This window comes from Lycium barbarum, chromosome 12 (assembly GCF_019175385.1).
Source record: "Lycium barbarum isolate Lr01 chromosome 12, ASM1917538v2, whole genome shotgun sequence".
NCBI lineage: Eukaryota > Viridiplantae > Streptophyta > Magnoliopsida > Solanales > Solanaceae > Lycium > Lycium barbarum.
In genome coordinates this window covers 75303931-75330215 of record NC_083348.1, presented here as the reverse complement: position 1 = coordinate 75330215, position 26285 = coordinate 75303931, and the positions used below count along the sequence as shown (strand labels likewise).

Here is a 26285-nt window from a genome sequence, read left to right as displayed (position 1 = left end):
ATGAGTTGGTTGCTCTTGCTCAGCTTTCCCATATTCATCTATATTTTCCAGGGAGGCAACATTCTCAGAAACCAGTTCGTCTATATCATCAATTGTCACAGAGCTAGTACTTGGTCTTTTCAAATTATCACAAGCACCTCTTCTCAACATTTCTGGTCCAGTCTCAGCATGTTTTCCAGTAGCTCTATCTTTTTCATATAGTACAAGTAACTTATCAAAATGTCTCATTGGCTTGTCCCTCCATTCAGCAGCTTCGGGCTTAGCCTACATAGTTAAAAACCATTAATTAAGAATTGAAATATATCATCGTACTCGCCACAGAAGGAGTTCACCAATAGAGGAACAGAGCACTGCTCACGTTAAAAAGAGTTGGAGGCAAAATTGAACGTAGTAGTTTATATATTAATAAAACTAGGGTAAAGGATAAAATAAGAACTTTAAATAATAAGTAGGGGTATAATGGGTAAATGAAATACGTAACCACGGAAAAACCACGAAATCCGTGGTTACAAAAATTGAGGTTTTTCATGGTTATTTAACCATGAGATTACCATGGATTTACAATACCATACCATATAATTTTAAGAACAATGGAAACAAACATGATTTCATAAAAAACCATACGTTAATGAACCATGGGAAACCACCATCCAAACAGGGGGTTACAATATCAAAATTATGTATTGCATTCTTATATAAAATTTGGCGCCATTATTCCCTTACTTTCAATACAGTTTAAATATACTATAAGATATATTCTTCATGACTAAATTAAATTCATCTTTGACACGTAACCTCATATTTTCTTGGAAATATAGAATATAATAACACCACATCATAGCCCTAGAACGAAGTTCTCTTCTCCCATCAATCCAATACACCAAGGTAAGCCTATTCTAAGCCTTTAAAGTGAATTTTAACATATACACATGATTTATAAATAGAAATTCATTGCCTTTAATCTAGGGTTTTCAAGAAAACCCATCTCAAGAATTCAAGATTGAAGCTTTTGGAACTCTTCTTCAAAGATACAATCTTTATTACAAGTTTTGGAGCGATTAAGGTATGTAGGGTTCCTATCCACGTGCGGAACATCATTGTTCTTCTCCACATCACGTTCTTCCATGAAATTATGAAGTTTCACCAAAACTAGGGTTTCTAGTCAAATTCGTGATGACCCTAAGTTACATGTACCATGACGTATCATGTTCATATTAATAATTCATTATTGTATTCCATCTTGGTTATTGTTAATCCGTCTGTAATCCATGAACACCCATGCTTGGTATTTCGTGGGTTCTTAAATGAAAGATACGAACCATTATGCTTATTTTCATGAAAATCCTACATCCTTCCATGTTTTCATACAAGTTATATCATATATCTATATCCATGCTATATCACATTTACGAATCATGTTTACAATCAGGTTTATGTAATTCATGGGCTTCTAAGCCAATTATATCCATGATCATGTCTTTGGAGTTGCATAGATTACCGAGAAGGCTAAGACGACCTGAAACTACGTACGCCAGCGTAGGATAAGGATCGCTCCGCCCAGTTAGGACGATTTCTTCATGTTTACCCATTGCAGGTTATTGGATCCATTCATGTCATGTTCATGTCTCGTAACCCGAGAAGGTATGAGATGGCTTAGCTGATCAGGCAGAGATCAGAGGCTACGTACTCACGTGGTGGTTACACGTCAGTTATGCTAAGGCTCTCCCATTCAAAATATTTTACTCAAGATATATATATATATATATACTCATGTCAGATGATACTCATGTTCATGTTCATGTTCAGCTTACAGTTTCAGCTCTTACTGTTTCATATGCCATGTTTATTTCATTCAGTTGCTTTACATACCAGTAAAATTCAAATGTACCGACGTCCTCTTTTATTGCATGGGGGCCAGCATTTCACGATGCAGGTATTGATTTACAGGACGACGGATCAGCTCATTAGGATATTACCAGTATCAGCTTTTGGTGAGCCCCATCTCATTCGGGGTTTTATCTTTATTTATATTTATGTCAGTTATGCAGTTAAGGTATGCCGGGGGCCTTGTTCCGGTAAACAGTTTAGTAGTCAGACTCTTGTCAGAGGTTTCGTAGACTAATTTAGCATGCCATGTTAGATGCTCAGTTTTGGTTAGCCCTTTTTGGCTACATATTCATGATGTTGCACACTTATGTTTAATACAAGTATTTTCAAATTTATTATGATATTTCATACTTATTTAAACTTTCATGAGTACATATTCCGCATTAGTTCCTATCTCATGTTGACTCAGCAAGCCATGTGATTCCCTCAGTCACATGCAGTAAGGCACCGAGTGTCGTGTTATGTTCAGGCCATGGTTCGAGGCGTGACAAAGGTCGTGGAGTGACTCTTTGAATTCGGATTAAGGTAAGTTGAGACTTACGTAGTGTTATGTGTTGGTAAATGTAATAAGGGGCGTAATGGGAAATTAGAGGTCCCGTACTTGTGAGGTGACAAGCACTTGTGCGGGTACCAGTATATCTGTATGGGTAATTAATATGTAAAAGTGCTATAATTGTGACAGAGATTATGTGTTTAGCCTTCGTGATATGAGAATGGTGGATAAATCCATTTAGGTTGGTAGAATTGTTGTTTATTTGGGCATGAGAGCCATGATTGACTGAATACTAGTGATTGTTGATTTGAGTTGCATTCATCACTCCCCATCTCGTCTGATTTATGAAAAGGACTTACAATCTTGATATTAGGCATTTGCATGGTCTATGCATATCCATTCATTCTTTCATGATATTGTTAGCATATGATTGGTAAATTACAAGACAGAGGCCTGGGAGGCCAGATATTGAATATAGTATATGGTTCGGAGTGATGATGATATTCAACCAACTGTTGGGACCCGATGTGATCTGGGAGATTTGGTATTCCGGGTAGGAATATGGACCTCATGGGTCCCCCATGAGTCACGTGAAACCTAATGCAGGAGCGTGTATATATTGGATATGGCCATTGTATTGCATACTATTCACTTGTATTGCACGCATTTCCTTTATATTGCATACCATTTATGTCGTTTATATTATTTTCATGCCATGTGTGATGGGATCTTTACTCTTGAATTTGACTTAACTAAGGAAAAGACTGAACCTTTACGACTAAGCTGGAATAGAGATGGATTGTAAGAGTTGATATAGTGTTCATACCTTCTATACTTGTGGATTTCGTATGAATTGTGGATTTAAACTAACCAAGCAAGAAGAGGAGTATAGGAAGTACCAACCCTCGTCATTACTATCGTTTAGGGTCAATCAACAATGTTGTTGGGTACACGTGCTTCCCGTACTTACTTTACACTGGTCGCACCTACTTTTTGTGTGCAGATACTAATCCGGGCACGAGTTGAGCACCTTTCTTGGAGATTGTTGGAGCTTTTCGTGGCGTTTAAGGGTATGCTGATGAGGGTCCCACATCACCAGACTTCACTCTATCTTTACTATTTCTTCCTTATCTTCATTTCAGAAAATCTATGTATTATTATCCAGACTTGTACTCGTAATAGATGTTCATGTACTGTGAGACTTCCAGGTTTTGGGGGATTGTATTGACTTAGCCTACCTTTGTTCTTGTTTATTAGAGTTATTATGAGACTTATTATGATTTCCTTTATTTAAATTCCTCATTTTAGTTATATTTCGTGACTTAGCCTTGTTTGGGGATTTGGGTCGTGACACCGCATTTATACTTTCAGACTGTCACGACCCAGCCCCGTGGGCCGTGACTAGTGCCCTAACTGGACACCCACACAGACTTACTTATCAGATCGACATATCAAAGACTTATTCAAATTTAACATATGTTATTTATACAGATACTGTGAACAGACATCGTCTTAAGCGGTCACCTGTAACAGACATATCATACAAACGCCGGCAGACTGGCGGAATACACATCGCCCGAATATACATACATATACAAACATGTGGGCCGTTATGGCCATAATAGCAAATGGGACCGCTTAGGGCACAAATCACAAACATAATCGAACAAGCATGACCTATGACCCACATATATGTCTACAGGCCTCTACAAACCATAGCAGAAACAAATGACGGGACAGGGCCCCGCCATATCCCATATAGTCAAATATACAGAAATATGTACAACAAAATATATGTACCAAAATGTAGGCTCCGGATCAAAGGGAGCACTCCAAAGTAGCGGAATATGAAATCCTACACAGGCGGGTCACCAAAACGAATGTTTGTACCTGCGGGCATGAAACGCAGCCCCCGAAGAAAAGGGGTCAGTACGAAATATGTACTGAGTATGTAAAGCATGAAATGTAGAAATCCAAATCAGAACTGAAATAAGGAGTATGAAAAGTGATTACAGAATCGGTATACCAAACCTGTTTTAAAAACATAAGTAATGCAAATAAAAATCATGCATAAGGCTCAGGAACGTGGTCGCCACTCCGACGCTGGCGCCACAACACATCATACTCCAGAAGGTTTCAAATCTCCGTACAATCCCCGAACATATCATATCATCAAAACATATCACATCATCAGAACACATCATATGCCATATCACATCATAACGCCGTATATAAGCGGTACCCGACCCTATGGCGAGGTCTCGGGAACCGTAACACATCATACTGCCGAATATAACATAGTGCGCACGATCACAAAACCGGCCCGGGATCCGGCGAACAATGTAATAGTAGTATGCACGAGCGGAGTAGTGCGGAAACCATATGCATATAATTAAATAAATTTCAAAACTCGATGGACAAATATATTTACGACATCCGAAGGCTCAGAAATCAGTTTTGGGTCAATCGGAATTAGTATACGAAAGTTACGAACTTTTGAAATACAGAACCTTCTAAAAGCATTTCAGAAGCTCTTTTTGGAAATTCAAGTGACATTCATATTAGGGGACTTTCAACTATCATTATGGAGTAAATCAAATGGAGCCTTTAAGATCATATGTACGTATCAAAATATATGTATCCAAGACTTTAGCCATATCAAATATTTTTCGGACATCATTCGGAAACATATCAACTAGAATCTTCGAACATCACAAATACGTATCCAACCATACGGGATAGCTTACGGAGGTCAAAGACATCGGTCATCCTAGTGGCTCTAAGAATAGAGTTTTCTTTAGAAGCATACATAAATGTCATTTGTTCATTTCATAAAGGTCATGCCAAAAGAAAGAAAGAGAGGCTCTACATACCTCGATCGCTCGCTAACAAATCCCGATCACTCGCTAAACAAATCCCGACTCAAGTCTCGGGCTCTCCAAGATCTACAATAACATTATCAATTACTAAACATTAGCTACAAGTACTTAGAAATCCAATTCTAACTAGTACTTGTCTACAGAAATTTCGGCAGCATCTCCCCTGTAAATTCAACATCCCCGAGAATTTAACTCGGCCAAATTCATCAACAACCATACCAACAACCATAATAATAGTCATCAAGAATCAATTTAAACGCATTCTAACATTAATGACTTTCTTCTCTACATAGCGTATCATATTCAATTCAACTACGTCTTTTCAAGCCAATATCACCACTTACATATTCATTTACTAGCTCAAGATTATTCAAACACAATTCAAGGACATTCCAAACAATCTACACAACATTCCGACAATCCCACCAAAACCATACCTCACCCGAAACATCCAATCTTCGACATGAACATTACACATTTTTATCCTCCAATTTCATCAACAACAACAATAATTTACACCTTGACTGTGATGACCCGACCCCCTTGGCGAGTCCGCAATCATCTGGGTACATGGACCCCATGAACATGCGTGCATGACATGACATACTCAGGTATTGTGCGTGAGAGGGTAACTGGCTTTTGTAACGACCCGACCCCCTTGGCGAGTCCGCAATCGTATGGGTACTTGGACCCCATGAACATACATGACATATGGCACTTGTGGCCCATGAACATACATGATATGCTCAGGTATTGTATGAGCAAGAGACACAGACAATTCGCACACTCTGCAGAGCTTCGAACCCGTGACCTCTCCCCTTTTGTCCTCCCGAAGGAGACGACTTTCACCAGTTGAGCTGCAGCTCAATTAGTAAGAGTCGATTCCCTCAGGGGAATGTAAAGGTGACTGCAAGGTCGCGGGTTCGATCCTGTTATATCCCGTATTTTTGAACGTCGGATTATTTGTAAGCTGAGGTGGGGCCCACACATCGAGATTTTTTTTTGGACATCTGAAAAGTCATATGAATCACATATGTGAAGTTAAACACAACTCAAGAAGGACCCTTGGGCCAAATCAAAGTGGAAGTCCTCCAAACGAATATTTTTAAGAACGGTATTATAAGTTTGGAATTTGGAAAATACCAAGAAATAGAAGTTGTAGATAATTGAATTAGCTTTCCAACCATAGGTCATGGGTTCTCAGGTGACGTCGGTGCAAGGAGATATGGACGTTTTAAGGTCGAAAGGTCAGTGGGCTAGGCCCAACTCGGGACCAACCGAGTTGGCCCAAAAAAAAAACGAAGAGAAAAATCAGGCCCAATAGGGGCCATCCGGCCATGGTCCATAAAAGAGGACCCAAGTCCATGGGTTTTAATTATTTTCCATGTGACAAATTAAATATAAAGGGAGTCTTAGTCATGGAACTTTCAAGAGAAATTTAGAAGGTGAAAAACAAAGCAAAGAAGAGCAAATTAAAAGGGCCATACGGCCAAGCTCTTGAAAAATTGACCCTTTGAAATCTTTCTCCAAAAATTATTTTCTTGTGGTATTTCTACTAATTCAAGGGTCCTTTACAACTTGGTGTAATTATTTTGGAAGAAAGAACACTTGTTTCTTCAAGTTGACAACTTGGTCAAGTGAAGAAGATTGTAGAAAAAGGTAAGAATTAATCCCTTTTTATTATGTTATGAAGGTTGGTTATGTTGTAGTATGTAGAAATGGGTAGAATTTATGGAAATATGGAAGTTTACAAAGTGGGTGTGCATATATGTAAGTGGACATATATGTATATTGTTGTATAAATAATATGAGTTGAATTTTATGTTGTATTCTAGTTGTGGTTATGGTGAAATTTATATTGGAAATGGAAGAAAATGGTTCAAGTTGGCATGGAAAATTATTGGAAATAGTTATAGGAAATTATGTGATTTTAATGAAGTTTTTATGTAATTATAGAAGTGGAGTTTTAAATGTGAATTATTATGTTAGTTGGTGAATTTGGAAGGATAATAGTCCATATTGGCATGAAAGATTGGTTGTTAAGTGGTTATGAGAAGTTTTGTGATTTTATGGTAGATTTATGTAATTATGAAAATGAAATTATTAAGGTGCAAATTATGATTATGGTTGATGAAATTGGAAGATGGAAATATGTTATGAATATGTAGATTGAAGATTAGAAGTTTTGGATGGATTATGGTTTTGGTGGAAAGTTTGTATATTTTGTATATCTTGTGAATATTTGGTAGAAACGATATGAAATGCTTCCGAATTATATTGTAATGATCTTGATTAGTAATGAATGTAAAAACATTGAGATTGGTTTGGAAATGTGAAGTTGGAATGAAAGCTATTGCATTATGTTGGAAAGAAGACTAGTTGTGTTATATTGTGTTTTGTAGTCATGGTTGTTGTCATTGTGTTGATAGTTTGGCCGGGTTGAATTCCCGGATTGTTGTTGATTAAAAATTGGCTAAGTTGAATTTTGGGGATGGTGTATTTATAGGGGAGATGCTGCCCAAATTTTTGTAGACAAGTATTGGTTAAGATTGAAATCTTAAAGCCTTACAATTAACATTTGGTAATTGTGACCAAATTGTAGATTTTGGCGAATTTGAAACTTGATTTTGGAGACGTGTATGAAGCGGAAAAGGTATGTAAGGATTCACCCTTCCTTCTATGACATGTCTTAAACGTAATAAGTTGGATACGAGCCTCGGGGACAACTCTATTCTTCGAAATCCGCACCCAAAGTTTCCCCTTTTTCATTCAGTAGAATTGAATTAAATATTGTATGAAATGTTGAAAAATTGCCTAAACATCTAGAACTTGCACAAATAGGACCCGACTACCTTAAAACTCTCACAAGTGACGTCATGAAATGTAACGTATGTAAATCGTGTACGCCACCTCATTTGACCCGAGGTGGGCCCGTTATTCCCGGATTTTCTTAATTGTTTCGTTTATCGAACGATAAGTATTGTAACTATTCTAATGAGAATATTTTTGTGATGATTATGACGAACATGATTTCATAGTTGAAAATCTCGAATTATGGACTCGATATGAACATGAGAAAATAGAGTTAGTTCCTAATCCTCAATCTTATTTCTTTGAACATGATTCTACTTTCTAAAGACTTCAAGAATACAAGTTGACACCTTATGAGGTTTGTGATCTTATTATATGTCTTCTCTTAATACTACTCTTTATTTATAGTCTTGCCTTATATTACTAGTCCCTCCAAGGCGAGACAAAGTGACCATGGTTATTCCATAAGATAATCGGGGACTACCGACCTTATGTCACTCCGATACGGACATGATTTCCTTTGGGCTCTAATGCATGCTGCTTATATGTTATAAGTATATGTACATGTATATGGGGAAGATTGGGAAAGAGAAGGCGCTATAGACGCATAGCCACCTGATCAGTTGGAGTATGGTACATGATATCGTCCCGGACGCGGGATGCCCGGACGCGGGATATATGGTTAAATGGATCGGAGCCGACGCCTCGGCAATATGATATGTTCTATGTTATATATATATGAAAAGAAATGTTTTCCAAGAAAGCAAAGTATTATATGTATATGGATCGGGCTGCACGTGCCGCAGCAATACGTTATAGTATATGCACATATGGATCGGGCTGCACGTTCCGCAGCGCTAAGCATGCATGGTATCCGCCAACGTGCACTTATATGTACAGGTTATGTTTCTACTTCATGACACGCGCTATATCTCTTTTATGTTATTATTCATGCCTTACATACTCGGTACATTACTCGTACTGACGTCCCTTCTTGTGGACGCTGCGTTTCATGCCGCGCAGGTCAACAGGTAGACAAATTTGACTCTTAGAAGCTCCATCAGCAGTACTGTGGCAGCGCTCCAGTTGTTCCGGAGCCTCAGTTTCTTGGTACTACTTTTGTGTACATATTCGGGCACGGTAGAACCGGTCCTTCTTGTATATGTAGATGTACTTTGTTTAGAGGCTCGTAGACAGATATGTACAGTCAGATGTTTTGTACTTTTGTGGTCCTCGTCGTTGTATAATGTGCTAGCAAAGTTTATAAGTCCATGTCTACAATTATGCCATTAATGTTAGCGTTAAGCAACAGAAAAAAAAAAAAAGATACGGTATAGTCTATACGGCCCACCTAGTAGTAAAAGTACGATACGAGATAAGGGGTGCTCGGTACAAGTATCGGGTACCCGTCGCGGCCCCTAGTTGGGTCGTGACAGATCCCAGCCGCTGCAGCGTATATCGAACTGGCTAAGCACCCTCTCACGCACAATACCTGAGTATGTCATGTCATGCACGCATGTTCATGGGGTCCATGTACCCAGATGATTGCGGACTCGCCAAGGGGGTCGGGTCATCACAAAAAATGTGACTTTTTGTCGAGGATCCGACCCCCTTGCGAGTCGGGTTTCACCAATTGACTCAATTGGTGAAAGTCGTCTCCTTCGGGAGGACAAAAGGGGAGAGGTCACGGGTTCGAAGCTCTGCAGAGTGTGCGAATTGTCTGTGTCTCTTGCTCATACAATACCTGAGTATGTCATGCATGTTCACGGGCCACAAGTGCCATATGTCATGTTCATGGGGTCCATGTACCCAGATGATTGCGGACTCGCCAAGGGGGCCGGGTCATCACATTGAAAACTCCATTCCCATAATTACATAAAACTAAAATAAAATCACATACTTTCCTACAACAACTTAACAACCAATTTTCATGCCAACTTGAACTATTTGTCTTCCATTTACATCACAAGGGTCACAACAACACAATTAACATACTACATAAATCTAATTCGTGCTCCTCCACCAACTTAATACACACGACCATACACACACACACCCACAACACACAAATTTCATACTTTTCATTTATTTCCACACACTACAACATATATATAAGTCTTTCATAATATAAAAAGGATAGAATTCTTACTTTTTTTCAATTTTTCCACTTGCCAAAAAAAGTACTTTCTTGCCTCAAAAATTATACCACGTTGAAGAGGGTCTTGAACTTAGTAGGAATACTAGAAAATTATGATTTTTGGATCAAAGGTTGATAGGCTAAATTTTTTTCTCTTTTCTCCTTGGGTTGGCCGAACCCTTCTCTTGTTCTTGCTCTCTCTCTCTTTTGTTTCTTGAATGTTCTTGAATTATGAAGAACTTATGGCCCCTGTTTCCTTTTTAATACATGGGTTTAATTTTTATGGGCTTGGGCCATTTTTGCTGCCCATGGCCGGCCACCACTCAACATTTGGACCTCTTTTTTTTTTCTTTTTATTTTTTATTTTCCAAGACCATTTAGTTGGGTTAATATTTTGTAAGTCATGAAATAAATCTCCAAAATTCCAATTTTTTCCCTTGGCCTTCCTCGATATTTCCGCATCAATATTTTTCATGAACAACATATATGTCAAATAAATTCAAAATATTGCTTTATCTCTTACTAGTCACAATTATTTCAAATTATCCAAATGTGCGAAATTACGGGATATAACACAGACAGTATTCAGAATTTAATAGTTATTATTAAATTACACTCTTCAGTCAAATTTTCATGTTTGAATTCACATTCCGCAATAGTACATGTCCCATGTTGATTTAGCAAGCCATGTGGTTCGCTCGGTCACATGTAGTCAGGCATCGAGTGCTGAGTTACGTCCAAGCCAGGTTCGCAGCGTGACAACTGATAAGCCCCCAACTACTGTGTACCTTGGCTCTAATTTTCTATCATCAAGATGTATCGATACTCCAGAGTTGAGACGTGCACTTAATTACGCACGCATTTATATTATATCAATAATTCTTTAAAGTATCCTCCCTAATAGCTTAACCTTTTAGTACGTTGAGTAAGTCGAAAAAATAGAACAAAAGAAATACATTTATCAGCAATACTTATAACGTCTTCCCTTTTGAAAATTAACAGGATATAATTCTTGTTTCATTGTTGATCCGATATACTCCAATGTTTAATGATCCTCAATAGTTGAAAGAAGCAACACTCACTAAGGAAAAGTATGGTCCAATTCCTAGAGTTTGCATATTGTGCAATCAAGATCTCTCAGTGAAGGCATATAAGGTTCGACGATGGATGATTGAAAATAATCCACCACAAGATGTGAAGGTTATTTTAAGCTCAGATCATATGGTCATGTTCTCTAAAACTCTAGAGTTGTGCTCTCATTTGATGGAAATTGCTTTAAAGTACCATTGAAATTGTGTACTGTCAAACTTCTCTATAACGACCAGTATGGTTATTCAAAATATTTCTTGGATGCTATAGGAAATGCTATCATGGAGAATATGTAATATTTCATAACATGAAAAACCATTTGTGATGAAAACTCGACCATTATATATAGTGGAATATTGTTATAATTAGGATGATTGTTATAGAGAGAGAATTGACTGTATAATTCATGTACAAGTAAGACTAAGATTTGAGGAGTGTGTGGCTTTTATGATCGATGAGAGAAGCTTTCTGGTGTTGTTGTGCAAAATACTTCATGGATTTTACACTATCATATGAGTGTATTGTCCACCTTGTATTTATTGAATTTACATTTTCTGCTATATACATGTCTATTATTATTATTTATGTAGCTTTTCACCTGGATGCGCTGCTTACTCTCATATAAATTGTCAAACACTCTACTAATTTTTTTAGTTATATGAAAATAATAATTTTGCCTTTGTTCCACATGCATTAGAGGGGAGGAATTTGACCTTAGGTATTTCAAATTATTGCTTTTGAATTATTTTATTTTTTGAATATGTGCAAGGAAATTTGTTTTAAAATATAAAATCAAATGTCAGCTATTTCAACTCTTATGTTGGGCTCTTGCAAAATAAAAGTTCAAATAAAACCTGAAATGTGTCATTTGAAATTTTAAGCATTTAAATTTTATATATATATGCTTCCAAATGCCCCATAAAAATGAAACTAAAATTATTCAGGTGTTTTGTATGACAGAAATATCTTTTGCAAAATATCTTCCTCAAATATGTTTTTCTGGTATTTGGTTGGAGATGCAAATATAATTTTCTTTGAAAGACTAACAATAGTGTTAACAAATATCTAATACGCACAAATCAACTGACTTAGAGAGAGAGAGGCTCTACCTTCTCTCTACCTACCCACCCTTAAATTATTTTTCACATATACCAAGAGGGAGAGGCTCCGCCTCTTCCCTACCCCTTTCCCACACCGTCTTTACACCACCCACCACCGGAAAATGGCTGATCCACACATCCCACAAAACGATCCGCCGGAAATCCCTCTAAAACCACCAGATCCACACCAAATAGATATGGAGGAAGGCGAAAGCACACCTCTCGCATCGATGAAGAACGTAGCGAAATGCGATACTTGGTGTGAATTGCAGAATTCCATGAACCATCGAGTCTTTGAATGCAAGTTGCGCCCGAAGCCATTAGGCCGAGAACACGTCTACTTGGGCGTCACGCATCGCGTCGCAAAAAAATAAAAACTATTCTTTTCCAACACAAGGCTTTTATTTGCGGCAGCATTTAATTGAAATCCGTAATGTGAGTCTAACCCCCACATCTTACTATTGGACTAAAGCCGTGGGCTTGACCTTCTATATACTCTTCATTTTAAAAAAAAATCTCAAAGTCCCCGCTCAGTGTTTGAATCTTTACTAGGGTAATTTAACTACAGGATAATAAGGATTCAAAGGTTCGTTGGAGGATCAGGCATCTTGGAATTTGGTACTCTTTTAACCTGTAAACCAACAGCTAGAATTCTTGTATGTGGCCAAATAAGTTGAAGTGCTTAAAAGTTATTTTGGCTTAAAAACACCTAGAACCAGTCAATCCAAACAGGCTCTTAGTCTAGTGATTCCTACTATGAACAGATATTAAGCAAATGCATGCCAGTGTAAAGCCCCAAAACTTTTGGGACTAAGTTATACATGATAAATTCATAGCTCACTCGGCGAGTAAATTAGGCCAGGTGCCAATCATGTTGCACCCAGTTTGGGGGGGGTGACGCACAGTGATGCTTATAAGAACAAAGTCTTGAAAGCATCACTGTGTTGATGCTGGCTTGATATTACAGTAACTGGAATAAATAAGGATTATACCTTCATCTAACCTAGATTATCTGCTCACTCTTTCTTTGAATGTATTCATGCTAACAACAAAAAAAAAATTGAATTGGCCAAAGATCATTTGTGCGATGCAACAACAACAACATACCCAGTGTATTCCCACAAGTGAGGCTATGATCTCAAGGAAATGGAGAATATAAATTAGATAAGGACTGAACTGGACATATCGAAATAAAATCTGGTCTTAGAGATGCCATATTCCTCAGCAGCTGCTTGCCGTATGCTAAGACTTCAATCAGGAGAAACATCTGATACTGAAAGTATTGACCTTAAAAAGCGGTAACTCAACAATGCTGCATGCAATTAACAAGTAAAAAGCACTTTTTTTAGAACAATAAACATGAAGCTTATCTCTCAGGTCTATGTTCTAGAATTAATGCTATAAAGTTAGATTCTTAATTTTTAACTACATACTAGAAGATCAACTCTTCTGCCCAATAATTGAGCATGGCAATCAATTCACAAATCTAGCTGCCATATGTTCAACATACACCCACGAATAAACAAGGACGGGTCATACTTTCACACAATTGTTGTATCAAGTAAACAGTACTATGAAATCTTGCAATATATATTTTGATCTAAAGTAAAGAATTTTTAATTCTTACACTAATCAGTGTTATTTAACATGTTCTAGCATGTTGCCTGCCTTATTTTTCACGATAATAGTTCCACTTATTACGGGCAAACATGTACTTATCTTTTACCTGACCTGATAATGTAAAACTTCTTTTACAACTCTATATAAATTGATGCAATTACAAAAAGGAAGCAGCTATTGACCAAGGGTTAAATGATCAAAGTACAATCAGGACCAGAACAGGCAGAAGGCCTAAGAAGGTGTTGCAGGAGGTTAGAATGTGTTTAAATGTGCCAAGTGCAAGCTATTTTTCAGATAGGAGGATGTTTTTCGAATGAGGCATAGCCGAATAGCTAGAGCGATGCGCTTTTCAAAGCTTAGACATTCAGTAACATTAGTGAATTTATCACCAAAAGGGAAAGTCTACATTGTCATTACTTTTTTTAAATAATCGTAGTGTCCTAGCCAACTTGCGCACACCTCGACTAATTCCATGGGGTACTACCTCTCACAAGCACAAATATCGGGTATCTACATTAACACTGTCATAACTTATTGTAGAGGAATAACTTTTTTAAGGCCTCTGTTCATGAATCTGTGCTGGCAGCTTTTGATTTTATCTTTCTCGAGTGGATGGCAGGAATAGATTCTTAAAGATAGATTCTGACTCCACTCGAGAAAGATAAAATCAAAAGATGCCCAACTACGAGAGTTTCAAAATAAAAGCTTCCCGGTTGATGAGAGTGATTACTGATAAACCAATCTCCACAAAGAGATCTTCCTCAGAGAAATGGGGTCAGGGTTGTCACAAGATCAGGATTTACAACAAAATCAAGAACTACGCAACACTTCACCTCCAAGCCAACATAATGATGCCGCTGTACTCAATGAAGAACCATGAAAGATTATGCGAAAAAGCAGCAAGAGTACTGAGACTAACAAGACAACGGAAGCCACCAAAGTACTCAGATTTCCACATAATTATGAAGAAATCCTTAAAGAGGCAGATTCTTCAGTTGACAGATCCTCCATAGACAAACTATATGATCAGCTACATGCTGGAGTATTTTTGAACCAAAAACGCAAGGTAAGAAAACTTGTCTCCATGGTTTAAGTATAAAACTAAGAGAAATGCTCTATTTGAAACACTGGCCAACCCTCTGAAAAGGAAAATTTTCCTTTACAAGCATCAAGACTTCCTTATTATCCTATTTGCAAAAAGATTTTTTTAACCTAATTCCACTCTAAAAACATTCAAGTTCTTCAAAAAATCAACTTTATCTATATTGCCCCCCCACCTCTTTTTTTTTTTTTTTTGGAAACTGGAAAAGTTGTATTCCTCAGCATTAAGGGTATGCCGGCAACGTCCAAAAAGTGAGTAACCTGGAGAAAAGAAAAAAAAACTTACAGAGAACCTAGAAACTCCACAATCTGATCTGTATCCTCTATACAAAGCTGTTTACACCAAAAGATCAAAGTTACAATACAATCCATTTTACTTTCAGAATAGAATTGGACCTATCATCTTAAAAACATCTTTCATTTCTTTCTCTCCAGACAGTCCACCAAATGCAGGATGGTATTATCCTCCACCACCTTTTCTGACCTTTGCTCCCTCCCCTCCTAATCCAGCAGCTTGGCAGATCTGATGTGTGGTCTGGCATGATCCATCTAGTATTTGTTTGTCTGGTTTTGACTTGGCAGGGGGTTTCTAGTAAAGAAGACTTTTGAATTTTGTGGTCTTAAACTAAAGATATGTTGAATGTACCAAAATGCCCTTTGATCTTGTGGTCTTAAACATGCCATGTGGAGAATTGAAATTAAAGAGTTGCCAAAAAAGGAAAGAGACATTCTTTTTGAAACAGACTAAAAGGAAAAGTAAGACAAACAAATTGAAACGGAAGGAGTAAGAGATTAACAAGAATTCCAACTTTTACCTTAACACCAAGCACCTAGTTAGTTCGGAGTAATAGATATCTTGCTAGTGTTCTTCCTTTAGAAGTTTTCTATGGGTGTTATTTTGATGTTGATATACAGGTTCCGGTGTCCCAACATGCTACATGGAAGCATATATCTACTTTGAGTTTATGTTGTGTTCTTTATGCATATTTTGTTTAGCTTAGATTTCTGCCTTCAAACTAACCCCAAGAGAAGCATGTCCTCTTGTGATTTATTGGACCAATTGTCCAATTCTGATGTTCAAGCTCAACTAATCAATTAAGCCTAATCGCTTGAAATTACAGTTTTTATTCTGTAGCCATAATATCTACTCCTATGACAATACTTAATTTGCACTTCATGCAGAAATACTGGGTTGATAAGAAGTCAAATGGCAACTGCTTCATGCTGTATGCAAGAGACCTCTTAATCACTTGGGCAGAAGACGAGGTAATATGATTTTTTTTAATTACCTTCAATGTAGATCCAAAGCTTTAACTAATTCAAAGCATCCTTTACAACACATAGGGCTGGAAAGAAAAAGAATAATCCCTCCATTTCATTTCAGGAGGTGGTGTTTGATAGGGTACGGCGTTTAAGAAAGAAAGATTTTTGGAACATACCAAATATACCCTTATAACTTGTGGCCGTAAACATGAACATGATACTGATAAGAATAAAATGAAAATTTAAAAGTTAAAAAGTTTTGAGTATAGAAATAAGACATTCTTTTTGGAATAAACTAAAAAGGTAAGAGTGACATATAAAACAGAACAGGGGAAGTAATGTGCTAAAAGAGACTAAAAGTAAGTAAACATGTGTTAGCAGTCAGGCCACGACATGATAATCAGGATTCAGCAGTTAAAACTAACTAAAACTTTCACATTCCCTATTAGAAGCTATTCCAAATCAACATGTACCACATACTTAAAGGTTTCTGTAGTTGAAGACTAGCAAACTAAAAAGGCCTGAAATGATGCTTTTTATTGTTTATGCAGTGATGTGCTTCTTCCAGCAGCAGAACTACTAGATGTTTGCTGGCTAGAAATCCATGGAAGATTCAATACAGTTAGGCTATCTCCAGGACTCATTTATGAGGTTGTGTTTATTGTCATGTTAAAGGAGCCTGCCTATGGATGGGAATATCCGGTGAATCTTCGACTCATTCTCCCAGATGGTGTGCCGCAAGAACATACGGAGAATATGGTGGAAAAGCCACGACAAAATTGGATAGAAATCCCAGCCGGAGAGTTCATGACATCAGCGGATCAGAAGAATGGAGAAATAGAGTTCTCTCTATATGAATATGGTGGGCATTGGAAGAGAGGATTAGTCATTAAAGGTGCTGTCATCCGTCTAAAAACCCGAGTTCTATGGCGTACAATAGGAATTCAGCATGCAGCTGCAGCTTCCTCAACTGCAGTTTCCTTTTAGCTTTTCCACACTGATGTTTAAGATGATGAGCACCACGCTAGTATCAGATAGTGTTCTTTCTTTTGCATGTGTATATTAAGATGCATGTGCTATGCAGATATGTTTGAAGCCTCAGACATTTGGCCTTAAGCCCAGAACTCAAAAGTATCAAGTGATATATGTGTAAAGACAAGAGTTGACCTATCTAGGAAAACTCTTGCATACCATGTGTTAAACTGGTGAAATAAATAAATAAATAACTTGTTTCTGTAATGTACTTGGATCGAAATCAAAGAATTAGGGAAAAAATGGAAATTTTATTACTTGTAGAATTCAATACAGCAGTTGCTACAAAGAAGAGTAAAATGAAAGAGAACTAATTCGAAGCTAAACTCCATTAACGAGCTTGAATTCCTCTGTGAAATCCTAAAAGAATAAGAAGGAAGAAGAAGATGAGGGAAGAGAAGAAGAGCCGGGGAAGAGACGGATGAGAGAGAGAAGAGAACTAGAAATCAAGAATTAGCCAAATCTTTACATCCCCTTTCCGTTGGTTCACGTGTGTATATACGGGAGTGAGTTGGAACTTAAAACTCACGTGCTTCCCATGTGCCCCAAAATTATATCTGGGATCATTACAATCCATCCTGCTTGAAATCAACCTTGTCCTCAAGGTTGTTGATGAAGGATGACTCATGAATTGCTGCAATCATTGAGCCCAAAAGATAATGTTCTTTTGCCCGATCTAAGAAGCTCATTGTGGAATTGGCAATTAGTAGCAACTGGTCCAAATTCCATCCTCCCGGAACCTACCTTGCCTAAATCGTCTCCACCTTCATTCCGACCATATCCAGGTGGAATTGCAGGTAGCACAACCACTAAGTCCACAACAAGGTTGCAATACAAAAGGATAATGCTTGAGATATATTTCATACCAAGATCAGTCACCCTTATGTCAGGACAGAACCTTAAAGCATCTGCACTTAATAGCTTTAAACCAATCCTAAAAAGGTATTCTTTGTTAATGTATAGTAGAGTATCTTCAGAAGTTCCTGAATGAAAGACTAGACTTGCTTGATCATCCTTCCTTCCAAGTTCATCCAAATGGATGGGAAGGGCAGTAGCTAAACACAAGAAGCAAATACACTCACTCAAGTTCGCGACTGCAGCAGCAGAAAAGTTTTCGTAAGGACTCCTGAGCTGGCAAGATTTCAGGTTGTGTGAAGCATATAAATTTACCACAAAAGTCTGGAATATCACTGAGCTAAACCAAATGCTCCAACTATTGAAATTTTTAATTGCAAACTGTCCCTTACTACAAACATCCAACATAATTATGCTGTTGATGTTAGTTCTAAGCAGAACTATAGCTCGTCGCACCATATGAAAATCAGTGTGCGTAACCTCACTGTATTCCACCTTCATTACCCCTGATATCAAGAGAGTAGCTACCACCAAGTTATCAAACTCAATAGCTAAAAAGTTTAACAATGCCACCCAACATATCTTCTGATTTGGCACTGTTTCTAAAATTTTGCAGCAAGCTAATTTGGCATTTGTAATTGGGACAATATGCTTCAGATGTTTCGAAATTGGCAGCTTAATCTTCATACTTATCATTGCAACTGTAAATTTAATTAGAGTTGTTGATGACCCGGGGCTTACTAGGTTGGTCCATAATTCCTAACCAATCAATTGTACCTCAGGATTTTCACCAATTTTGGTGTCAAATACATTGCCACGACCTTCAACAAAGAGGATCTCTCTACCACTGCTGTAAAATACACTGCCAGGACCTTCAACAAAAAAAGGATCTCTCTACCACTGCGTTGTATAGCAAGCAAAGTTGTATAGTAAGCAAACTCCAATCAACTCTTCTAACATAACAATCATAAGGGACACACCCATCAACTTTCACTCCCAGCTTAGCTTGTATTTCCAAAGGCAATAAAACTGTCACATGAAGACTCTTATAGCAGGTAATACTGGAATTAACATGAACCACTTCTATTTTTTGGTCAAACTGAAGATGACGAAGAAAGAAGAACATGGGCATCTCTGAAAAGAAAAAGACTTGGAGTATATTTTTTATCAAAACCATCAAGAAGGTGTTCATTAAACAAAAACCGGGTACAATTTCTAGCAAGTGTGACTCGATATGTTTTTCAACATACCCATGAAGAAACTTAGAAGGGAAGTACCATGTAACCATTCTAGATTTGCTTATATCACCAGGGCACTCTATACTAAGGTTGCTTACATATTTTCCTGGCGGACCCCTTTCCATTGGAAGATAACAAACTTGAATTATGTGTAATATATGGCGTACATAACATAAGACATGAATTTCGGAATATCTACCACATGAATTGTTATGGAGCCTCTTGTTTGACATTTTATCAAACACCTTGCGCCCATCTGATAGCCTGCTCATGGGGAGGTCATTAGTTTCCTTTATCTCAATAGTCATCAACTTGAATGTAGTATAAGAACTGGTAGCACTACCCATCAAGCAAGAACGCGCTTCAGCCAACTCCGAGCTTCGGTTAAGATCTCCTTCTGCATTGTTAGATTCTTCGGCATCACTTGATTGAATTACTCCTTCTACAGGATCAGATTCTTCAGCATCACCTGATTGAGTTACTGAAGCTTTTTCAACCTCATTTGACTCAATATCCAATATTTTTGAAACTTTTGGTCCTGCTGTACTTTCTTGATCTTCTTTAAAAACATGATAATCGGTTCCCTTATCTTCCAGCCTGATTCCAAACCTCTCTAATAATCTGTGCAGTGGCCAGTCATTTTATCCAATTTTCCCCCAATCCGGACACTAGCCGACTGAATCGTCTTTGAAAAACCGTCAAATGCAATTTCTTCGGTCATGGCTGTCAAACTCCCAAAGGTGCCGAGATTAGGCTCTGATACCATTTGTAATGTACTTGGATCGAAATCAAAGAATTAGGGCAAAAATGGAAATTTTATTACTTGTAGAATTCAATACAACAGTTGCTACAAAGAAGAGTAAAATGAAAGAGAACTAATTCGAAGCTAAACTCCATTAACGAGCTTGAATTTTTCTGTGAAATCCTAAAAGAATAAGAAGGAAGAAGAAGATGAGGGAAGAAAAGAAGAGCCGAGGAAGAGACGGATGAGAGAGAGAAGAGAACTAGAAATCAAGAATTAGCCAAATTTTTACATCCTCTTTCCGTTGGTTCACGTGTGTATATATGGGAGTGAGTTGAAACTTAAAACTCACGTGCTTCCCATGTGCCCCAAAATTATATCTGGGGTAATTACAATTTCCCCCAGCAGGGAAACCTATGGGTCTGTAAACCTCCAGAATGAAAAAAGTAAAAGTCTCAATTAAAACATCATTTTGAGGTTCAGCGTATTTGCCAGAATTTTAAAAAAAAAAAATTGTATTATCTGGGAAAATATTTTAAGAGCCAGTATTGCACTTTCTCAGTGACATACGAGCATTTAATGGATAAGTTTGTTGGTTATACTATAACATGGAAACAAACATGGCATAACATATTGTTAATAGATATAATCGTATAAGCTGATCGACCAAAAGTCGTATAAAGTCTATTCTACTACTGATCGACCAAAAGTCGTATAAAGTCTATTCTACTAACGGAAACGTCTTGGTACTCAATGTCGTTTCCAGTAAGTCAACCAGCTATAAGTATATAACGGGAATAAATACAGTAAACATTTGAATATAATTTATTTCCGTTGCCAAGATCCTTTTACCTAAAGGATATGTTATATTAATATGTACCTAATACCAACGAATATTTCACCAGTTCCATACAATGATAAGTAAAATAGAAAATACAAATGCAAATACTGACCTAACCAAAATCTGATCGTAGCAGAATCTTTCAAGCAGGACATCTAAAAACAAAACGTAGGGATGTATCAAACTTCTGTATGGTAATTTTCTGGCTTGAACCACACTGAGCAATCAATCCCTTTGCTCTTCAAATTCTCTTTTGCTGGACCAATCTTCTCAAGGAGCTGCACATGTTAACGGAAATGATAATGAGTAGCAAGACATTTCCTTTAAAGAGTTACATGTTCTAAATTTTTACCAAATTTTAAGAGGAATTAGAATATTCCATCCTCTAGATACTTAACAAAAATATTTAAGAAAATTGACCTACTTGATTTGACGTATTACGCATTAAGTCAACTGCAACTATATGCAGATGAAAAACAGATTGCAAGTTAATTTCATTTCAACGTAGGTAAACACTTACCTTTGCATGGAGCAAACCGTTGGATACCAAGACAGATCTATCAAATACTGAAAACCTTCCACCATCCATACACGAAGCTGTCCCTCCAGCCTCTTCAACTATCTGCATGAAACATACACCAGTATGAAATAAAGACTCGAATACAACCTGTCAATAGTTAAGTTAACTAGCAGTAACCACTTAGAGAAATTTGAAAAGTACAACATTTAATCTGTCTCACTTTTCACCAGTGGATGTCCTGGAGGTATTTCATTAGTAGAGACTTTACCAACATCTGATACTTCAAGTTAAAAAGATGAGAACCATTCACTTCTTCGATTCATAAACCAACTCACTGATCTTGAAGAATTTGCATCCAACGGGATCATACGCGAACTTAGAAATGAGACAAGTTTTATATATTGCTACTAAGGTTTCATTCTAACAAACAAAGGCACTCCTGTTATAGGACCTTAACTCTCCTGCACACTTTGCCCCACTGCATTACTTGTTTATTTTACAATGGTTAGTTCTACTTATCGACCAAAAATAAAACACACACACACATACACAATGGTAAGTTCTGCTGTTTTTCCTTTTCTTTGGTGAAGTACTGTGAGGACCCACAGCTGGGCGCTGACCATGCTGTGAACCTCTGGGTATCTGACCCCATGAATGACTGCTGTGGCATCTGCGCCCTGCTGACCAGTCATGACATACTCAGGTATTGTAGCAGTGAGGCACGATAATTCGAGATAACACGCTGCAGCGCCTCGAACCCGTGACCTCAGGCCTTTTGTTCTCTCGAACTAGTGAAGAATTAAATCATTTCAATGAAAGCATAATAAATAAAAATAAAGGAAAATATTCTTCGTGACAAAACTAGACATAGTGATAATGATAGAAGTAGAATCACTAATTACTGAGAATCGCACGAGGGTCAGTCTTGACACCAGAAACTGAGAAACAACACTGCAACAAGAATGGAAAATCTATCAGAAATGGTGTTTAACAGCCTTATAAATCAACCTGACACATCAGCATAGAAGAAAAGAAACAGAAGCACTATCTCAGTTCTGATACAAACAAATAACCACCAACATAGGAAAGTAATACAAGGTCTTACTCAGTCACTAGGTCAGTGAGCCCTTTATAGGTAACATTTCGAGGCTTATTCACAGCATCCATTACAACCTAAAATGAAAAATGAAAAAAAATGAGAAAAAACAGTTATGGATTAGGCGCCAGAATGATTATTTAAAGGTTAGATGCAGAAGGGAGATAGATAAGTAGTGAAAAAAGAAATTGCAGGATCCCTTACTTGTCCATATAAAGAAAAGCAAAAAATGGATATTGAATGACCATAATCAGCACTATAATCTCAATGCACAAGAAAAGAAGACAGAGGATACCTCACAAAGCACAAGCAATACGATGATTGAGGCCAAGAGAAAAGGTAAACAGAAAAGGCAGCAAAAAGAAGGTAAAAGAAAATCGGAACAAAGCTATCAAGAACTAGAGCAAGTCTATAGAGACGTGAGGAGTACAAGACATTCTATTAAATAAAATCTTTTGATAACTGCTAATATATGAGCACCTATGTATATATTCCTATACATCTTTTATTTCTTCTGATTGGTTACCTAATGGCTAATACCAGTAATCAACCTCATCCTAACCCCCACCCCCGAGCAGGCCTTTCCCTTTCCTGGCAATCAAATTAGTGAAAGGTGATAATAATACAATGTGTGGTGAATGATGACAATATAACACACACTTTAACGTAGAGTAAAGGGTTGTATTTATCTTTCTCTAACATCCTAACTCTTAAATGAAGCTTAACATCATGTTCTTAAGCATCCTACTTATCCTCTTGGCAACCAACTCCTTGTCTCTAATAGCTTAATAGAATGAAGGGTATCCTAATTCAATAAAGAGTTCATGGTCAAAAACACAACCGACCTATCACTTTCTCGCGAGTTTCACACCCAACAACTATCAGCTATTCCCTTTTCTTACCTGAACTATAACCATTTACCTATTAAAACACACCTCGACGCTGATTAGGCCAATTGTTCCCTTTTTCTACCTGAACTATCACCTAGATGTGTTTTAATACATAAATGGAGATAATTCAGGTAGGAAAAGGGAAAAAACTGATAGTTGGGGTGTGAAACTCAATTCAGGTGTATGTTTTACCATTATCTCTTCAGTAAATCATCCAATGCACCAGGAAAAAAGTTGCAATTTGTAAACAAGAACTTAAAATTCAAATCTTTAAGCAGAACATAGAAATAAAACCAGAAAGAAACTAATTAAAAAGGGGGGCCAAACCTGAGCACCAGTTTTGGCAGCAACTTCAACAACTTGAAGTAGCTCACTGGAGGGAATACTTCCAGTTGAGTCAGCACCAATCTTTGAGTATACTTTCTTGTTACCCAATTCAGATAAAGTAGCCTTGGTGCAAAATGCTCCATTTGTTTTGGCTCTAGTGGAAAAACTTGTACAAAACCCGTGTTTTGTGCTACAACTTCTAGGAAATGACAGATTATAAGGAAGAAGAATTCTGGGTAACTGACAAATTCTTAATACCATTATCATCAATGCTGATATTTGGCATATTTATGTGTTTTAGTATCACTTATTTTTCATTTTTAATGCCTTTGAGTGGTTTGAATGTAAAAAAGAATACCCAAAATGACTCAATTATTGCTTTTAATATTTAGGAAGACAACCGTTGCGGGCTTGTCACTTGCATGCTTTTTTCTGGCGTAAAAACTAGAGGTTAGTTGGTCATGCGAAATTTTTAGATCAAATAAAAGCGCTTCCTAATCTTGTTTTTAGCATCAGCTCGATTTGACAGCCAAGAGACATCAATGCAATTGGAAAAGCCTTCGGTCAGTTTCAAGTAGAAGATTGGAAAAGCCTCCTAATCCTCAACTTTTCTCTTTTTCTTATTTTGTTGATTCTCTCTTGTTTACTTTGGGTCTTTTTAAGTAGAAGATTGTTGGCTAATTATTTTATTTAGGGTTTTGATGAAATTGAATGTCGGATGATTTCGTTGATTATTTCTTAATCATTTGAGATTAAGAATTAGTTGATCGCTCACTTTGTTAATTGAAAAAAGTCATTGTTTATTTTTTAATCATCTGTAACTTCTACTCGTTCATCCTATTATCATTATTTGTTTTTGTTCTTTATTTTATTCAATTACCTAGAAACAGAGCCGGCTCAACCTATAGGCCACATAGGCAATTGCCTAGGGCCCCACAATTATGGGGGCCCGACATTATTTTATACTATGTAGTAATTCTTTTTAGGCCAAACCCATCGCCAGCCCCCTGTGATCGTCCACTTCTTTCACTACTTTGAACACCTTAAGTGACTTTTGTTCCATTTAGATACTTCAGGTGGGCAACTCATGTTCCATTTAGACACTTTTTCGCAATCAGCTAAAATTGCAAAATGGGTGTCATACACTCACGGATGACGTGGCATGGTGACTAGTCAAAATAGGAAATGTGGCAATTGGGTGTAAAATAATAATTTAAAAATCAATTACAAGAAAAAAGAAAAGATAAAAAATATTTTTCACCAAAAATAAATAAATTACCTACTTTGCTAAACCCTCCCCCACCTACCCCACCCCTCCTTCCCCCTTTCTACACCTCTACTACTGCTGGGCACCATTTTTTTTTCTAACGACTCCATTTTTATTTTTTTGTTTTCATTAAACTTTGATCCATTTTGGAAGCATATAATTCAAAATTTGGCACTAATCTATAGCCCCAATTCATTTTTTTTTTTTGTTTTTGCAGTCCTCCAATTCTGAAATTTGATTTTCAAATTTGAAGCTTTAAGTTCCGTTAATGGCGAGTTCCTCAAATCTCAACCAAACAACACCAAATTTCGGATTCGAACTCCTCTCGACGTTCTAGTTCTTTTGAGATATCACCCACTCAAAATGGAGCCCGTTTGAGGCAACCCGAAAATTCAAATTGGAAGCTTTGAGCTTTAACAATGGCAGCTTCAGCTTTCTTCTTCAATGGAGATATGCTATATTCAGGAAAAAAATTGCAATCGAGAAGGCTGTGCTTTAAAAGAACAAAAAAATGTGACCTCCATGGAAGGAGCTTAGAAGCTCGGAAAGAGAAAATAATTAAATCAATTAGGTGCGCGAAATATTGTTCTTAAGAGCATTAAGAACTTGTTCATGAAGTATTCAGGAGTTTGGTTAAGAATCAAAGTTGTTTGAATGATTTTTGGAGCTGGGTTTGACGAGGAACATATTGCACAGTGAAAAAAAATTGCAATGGTGTTAATTTGTTAATTTGCAGTGGAAGGGTTTGTCAATTTGTTATCACTGTTATGCCGAAAAACTTCTCCGGTGGTGGTGTTGTGGTGGCTAGTTGATGGTTTATGGTGGAGGAAGTGTTGGAATGAAAGAGAAGGAAGAAGAAGACATAAAAAATGAAAATCGTAAATTTAAGCCCTTCACACGCCTATTTTGTGTGAAGGTCACACAATTTTCCAACTTAACGAAAAGTGCCTAAATGGAACATCAGCTGCCCACCTGAAGTGTTTAAATGAAACAAAAGTTACTTGAGGTGTTCAAATGAAAGAAGTGGAGGACCACAAGAGGCTGGCAATGAGTTTGACCTTTTTTTTTTATCTAGTAGTTTAGGAAAAAAATTACCA

At 37.2% G+C, this 26285-nt stretch overlaps 2 protein-coding genes and 2 pseudogenes across 4 annotated transcripts in view; 2 read left to right on the top strand and 2 right to left on the bottom strand.

Annotated features, from left to right (window-relative positions):
• The first annotated feature begins 12615 nt into the window (after nt 1–12615).
• LOC132625265 (5.8S ribosomal RNA) lies at nt 12616–12747 on the top strand (annotated as a pseudogene).
• Nucleotides 12748–13289: 542 nt separating this feature from the next.
• Nucleotides 13290–26285, bottom strand: part of LOC132621764 (phosphatase IMPL1, chloroplastic-like) — a 47679-nt gene continuing 34683 nt past the window's right edge. The window contains exons 7-9 of one of the 3 annotated variants that reach the window (XR_009575684.1): nt 21609–21710; nt 21201–21366; nt 13290–13708 (exon numbers count right to left, since the gene is read on the bottom strand). Coding sequence is in view for 1 of the 3 variants with exons in the window: in XM_060336152.1 (XP_060192135.1) it covers nt 21268–21366; nt 21609–21710 (201 nt within the window). In the remaining 2 variants the exon portion in view is untranslated. Of the gene's footprint in view, nt 13709–19329; nt 21367–21608; nt 21711–26285 lie in introns of those variants that run through there. The other 2 variants (XR_009575685.1, XM_060336152.1) reach the window with 2 other exon arrangements.
• Nucleotides 14724–17619, top strand: LOC132624447 (lectin-like; annotated as a pseudogene).
• Nucleotides 21735–24713, bottom strand: LOC132621766 (phosphatase IMPL1, chloroplastic-like). Its single transcript, XM_060336154.1, has 3 exons — nt 23922–24713; nt 22714–22781; nt 21735–22559 (listed from the first exon to the last, which is right to left on the bottom strand). The coding sequence occupies exons 1-3, from the start codon at nt 24186–24188 to the stop codon at nt 22418–22420; spliced, it is 477 nt and encodes a 158-aa protein (XP_060192137.1). The 5' UTR covers nt 24189–24713; the 3' UTR covers nt 21735–22417.

Coding starts and splice junctions, on each gene's coding strand:
- LOC132621766 (XM_060336154.1), bottom strand. CDS start 24,188: ATGATAATGGTATTAAGAATTTGTCAGTTACCCAGAATTCTTCTTCCT. Junction 22,782..23,921: donor CTGCCAAAACTGGTGCTCAG/GTTTGGCCCCCC, acceptor TTTTCATTTTAG/GTTGTAATGGATGCTGTGAA. Junction 22,560..22,713: donor CTCACTGACCTAGTGACTGA/GTAAGACCTTGT, acceptor TTCTTGTTGCAG/TGTTGTTTCTCAGTTTCTGG.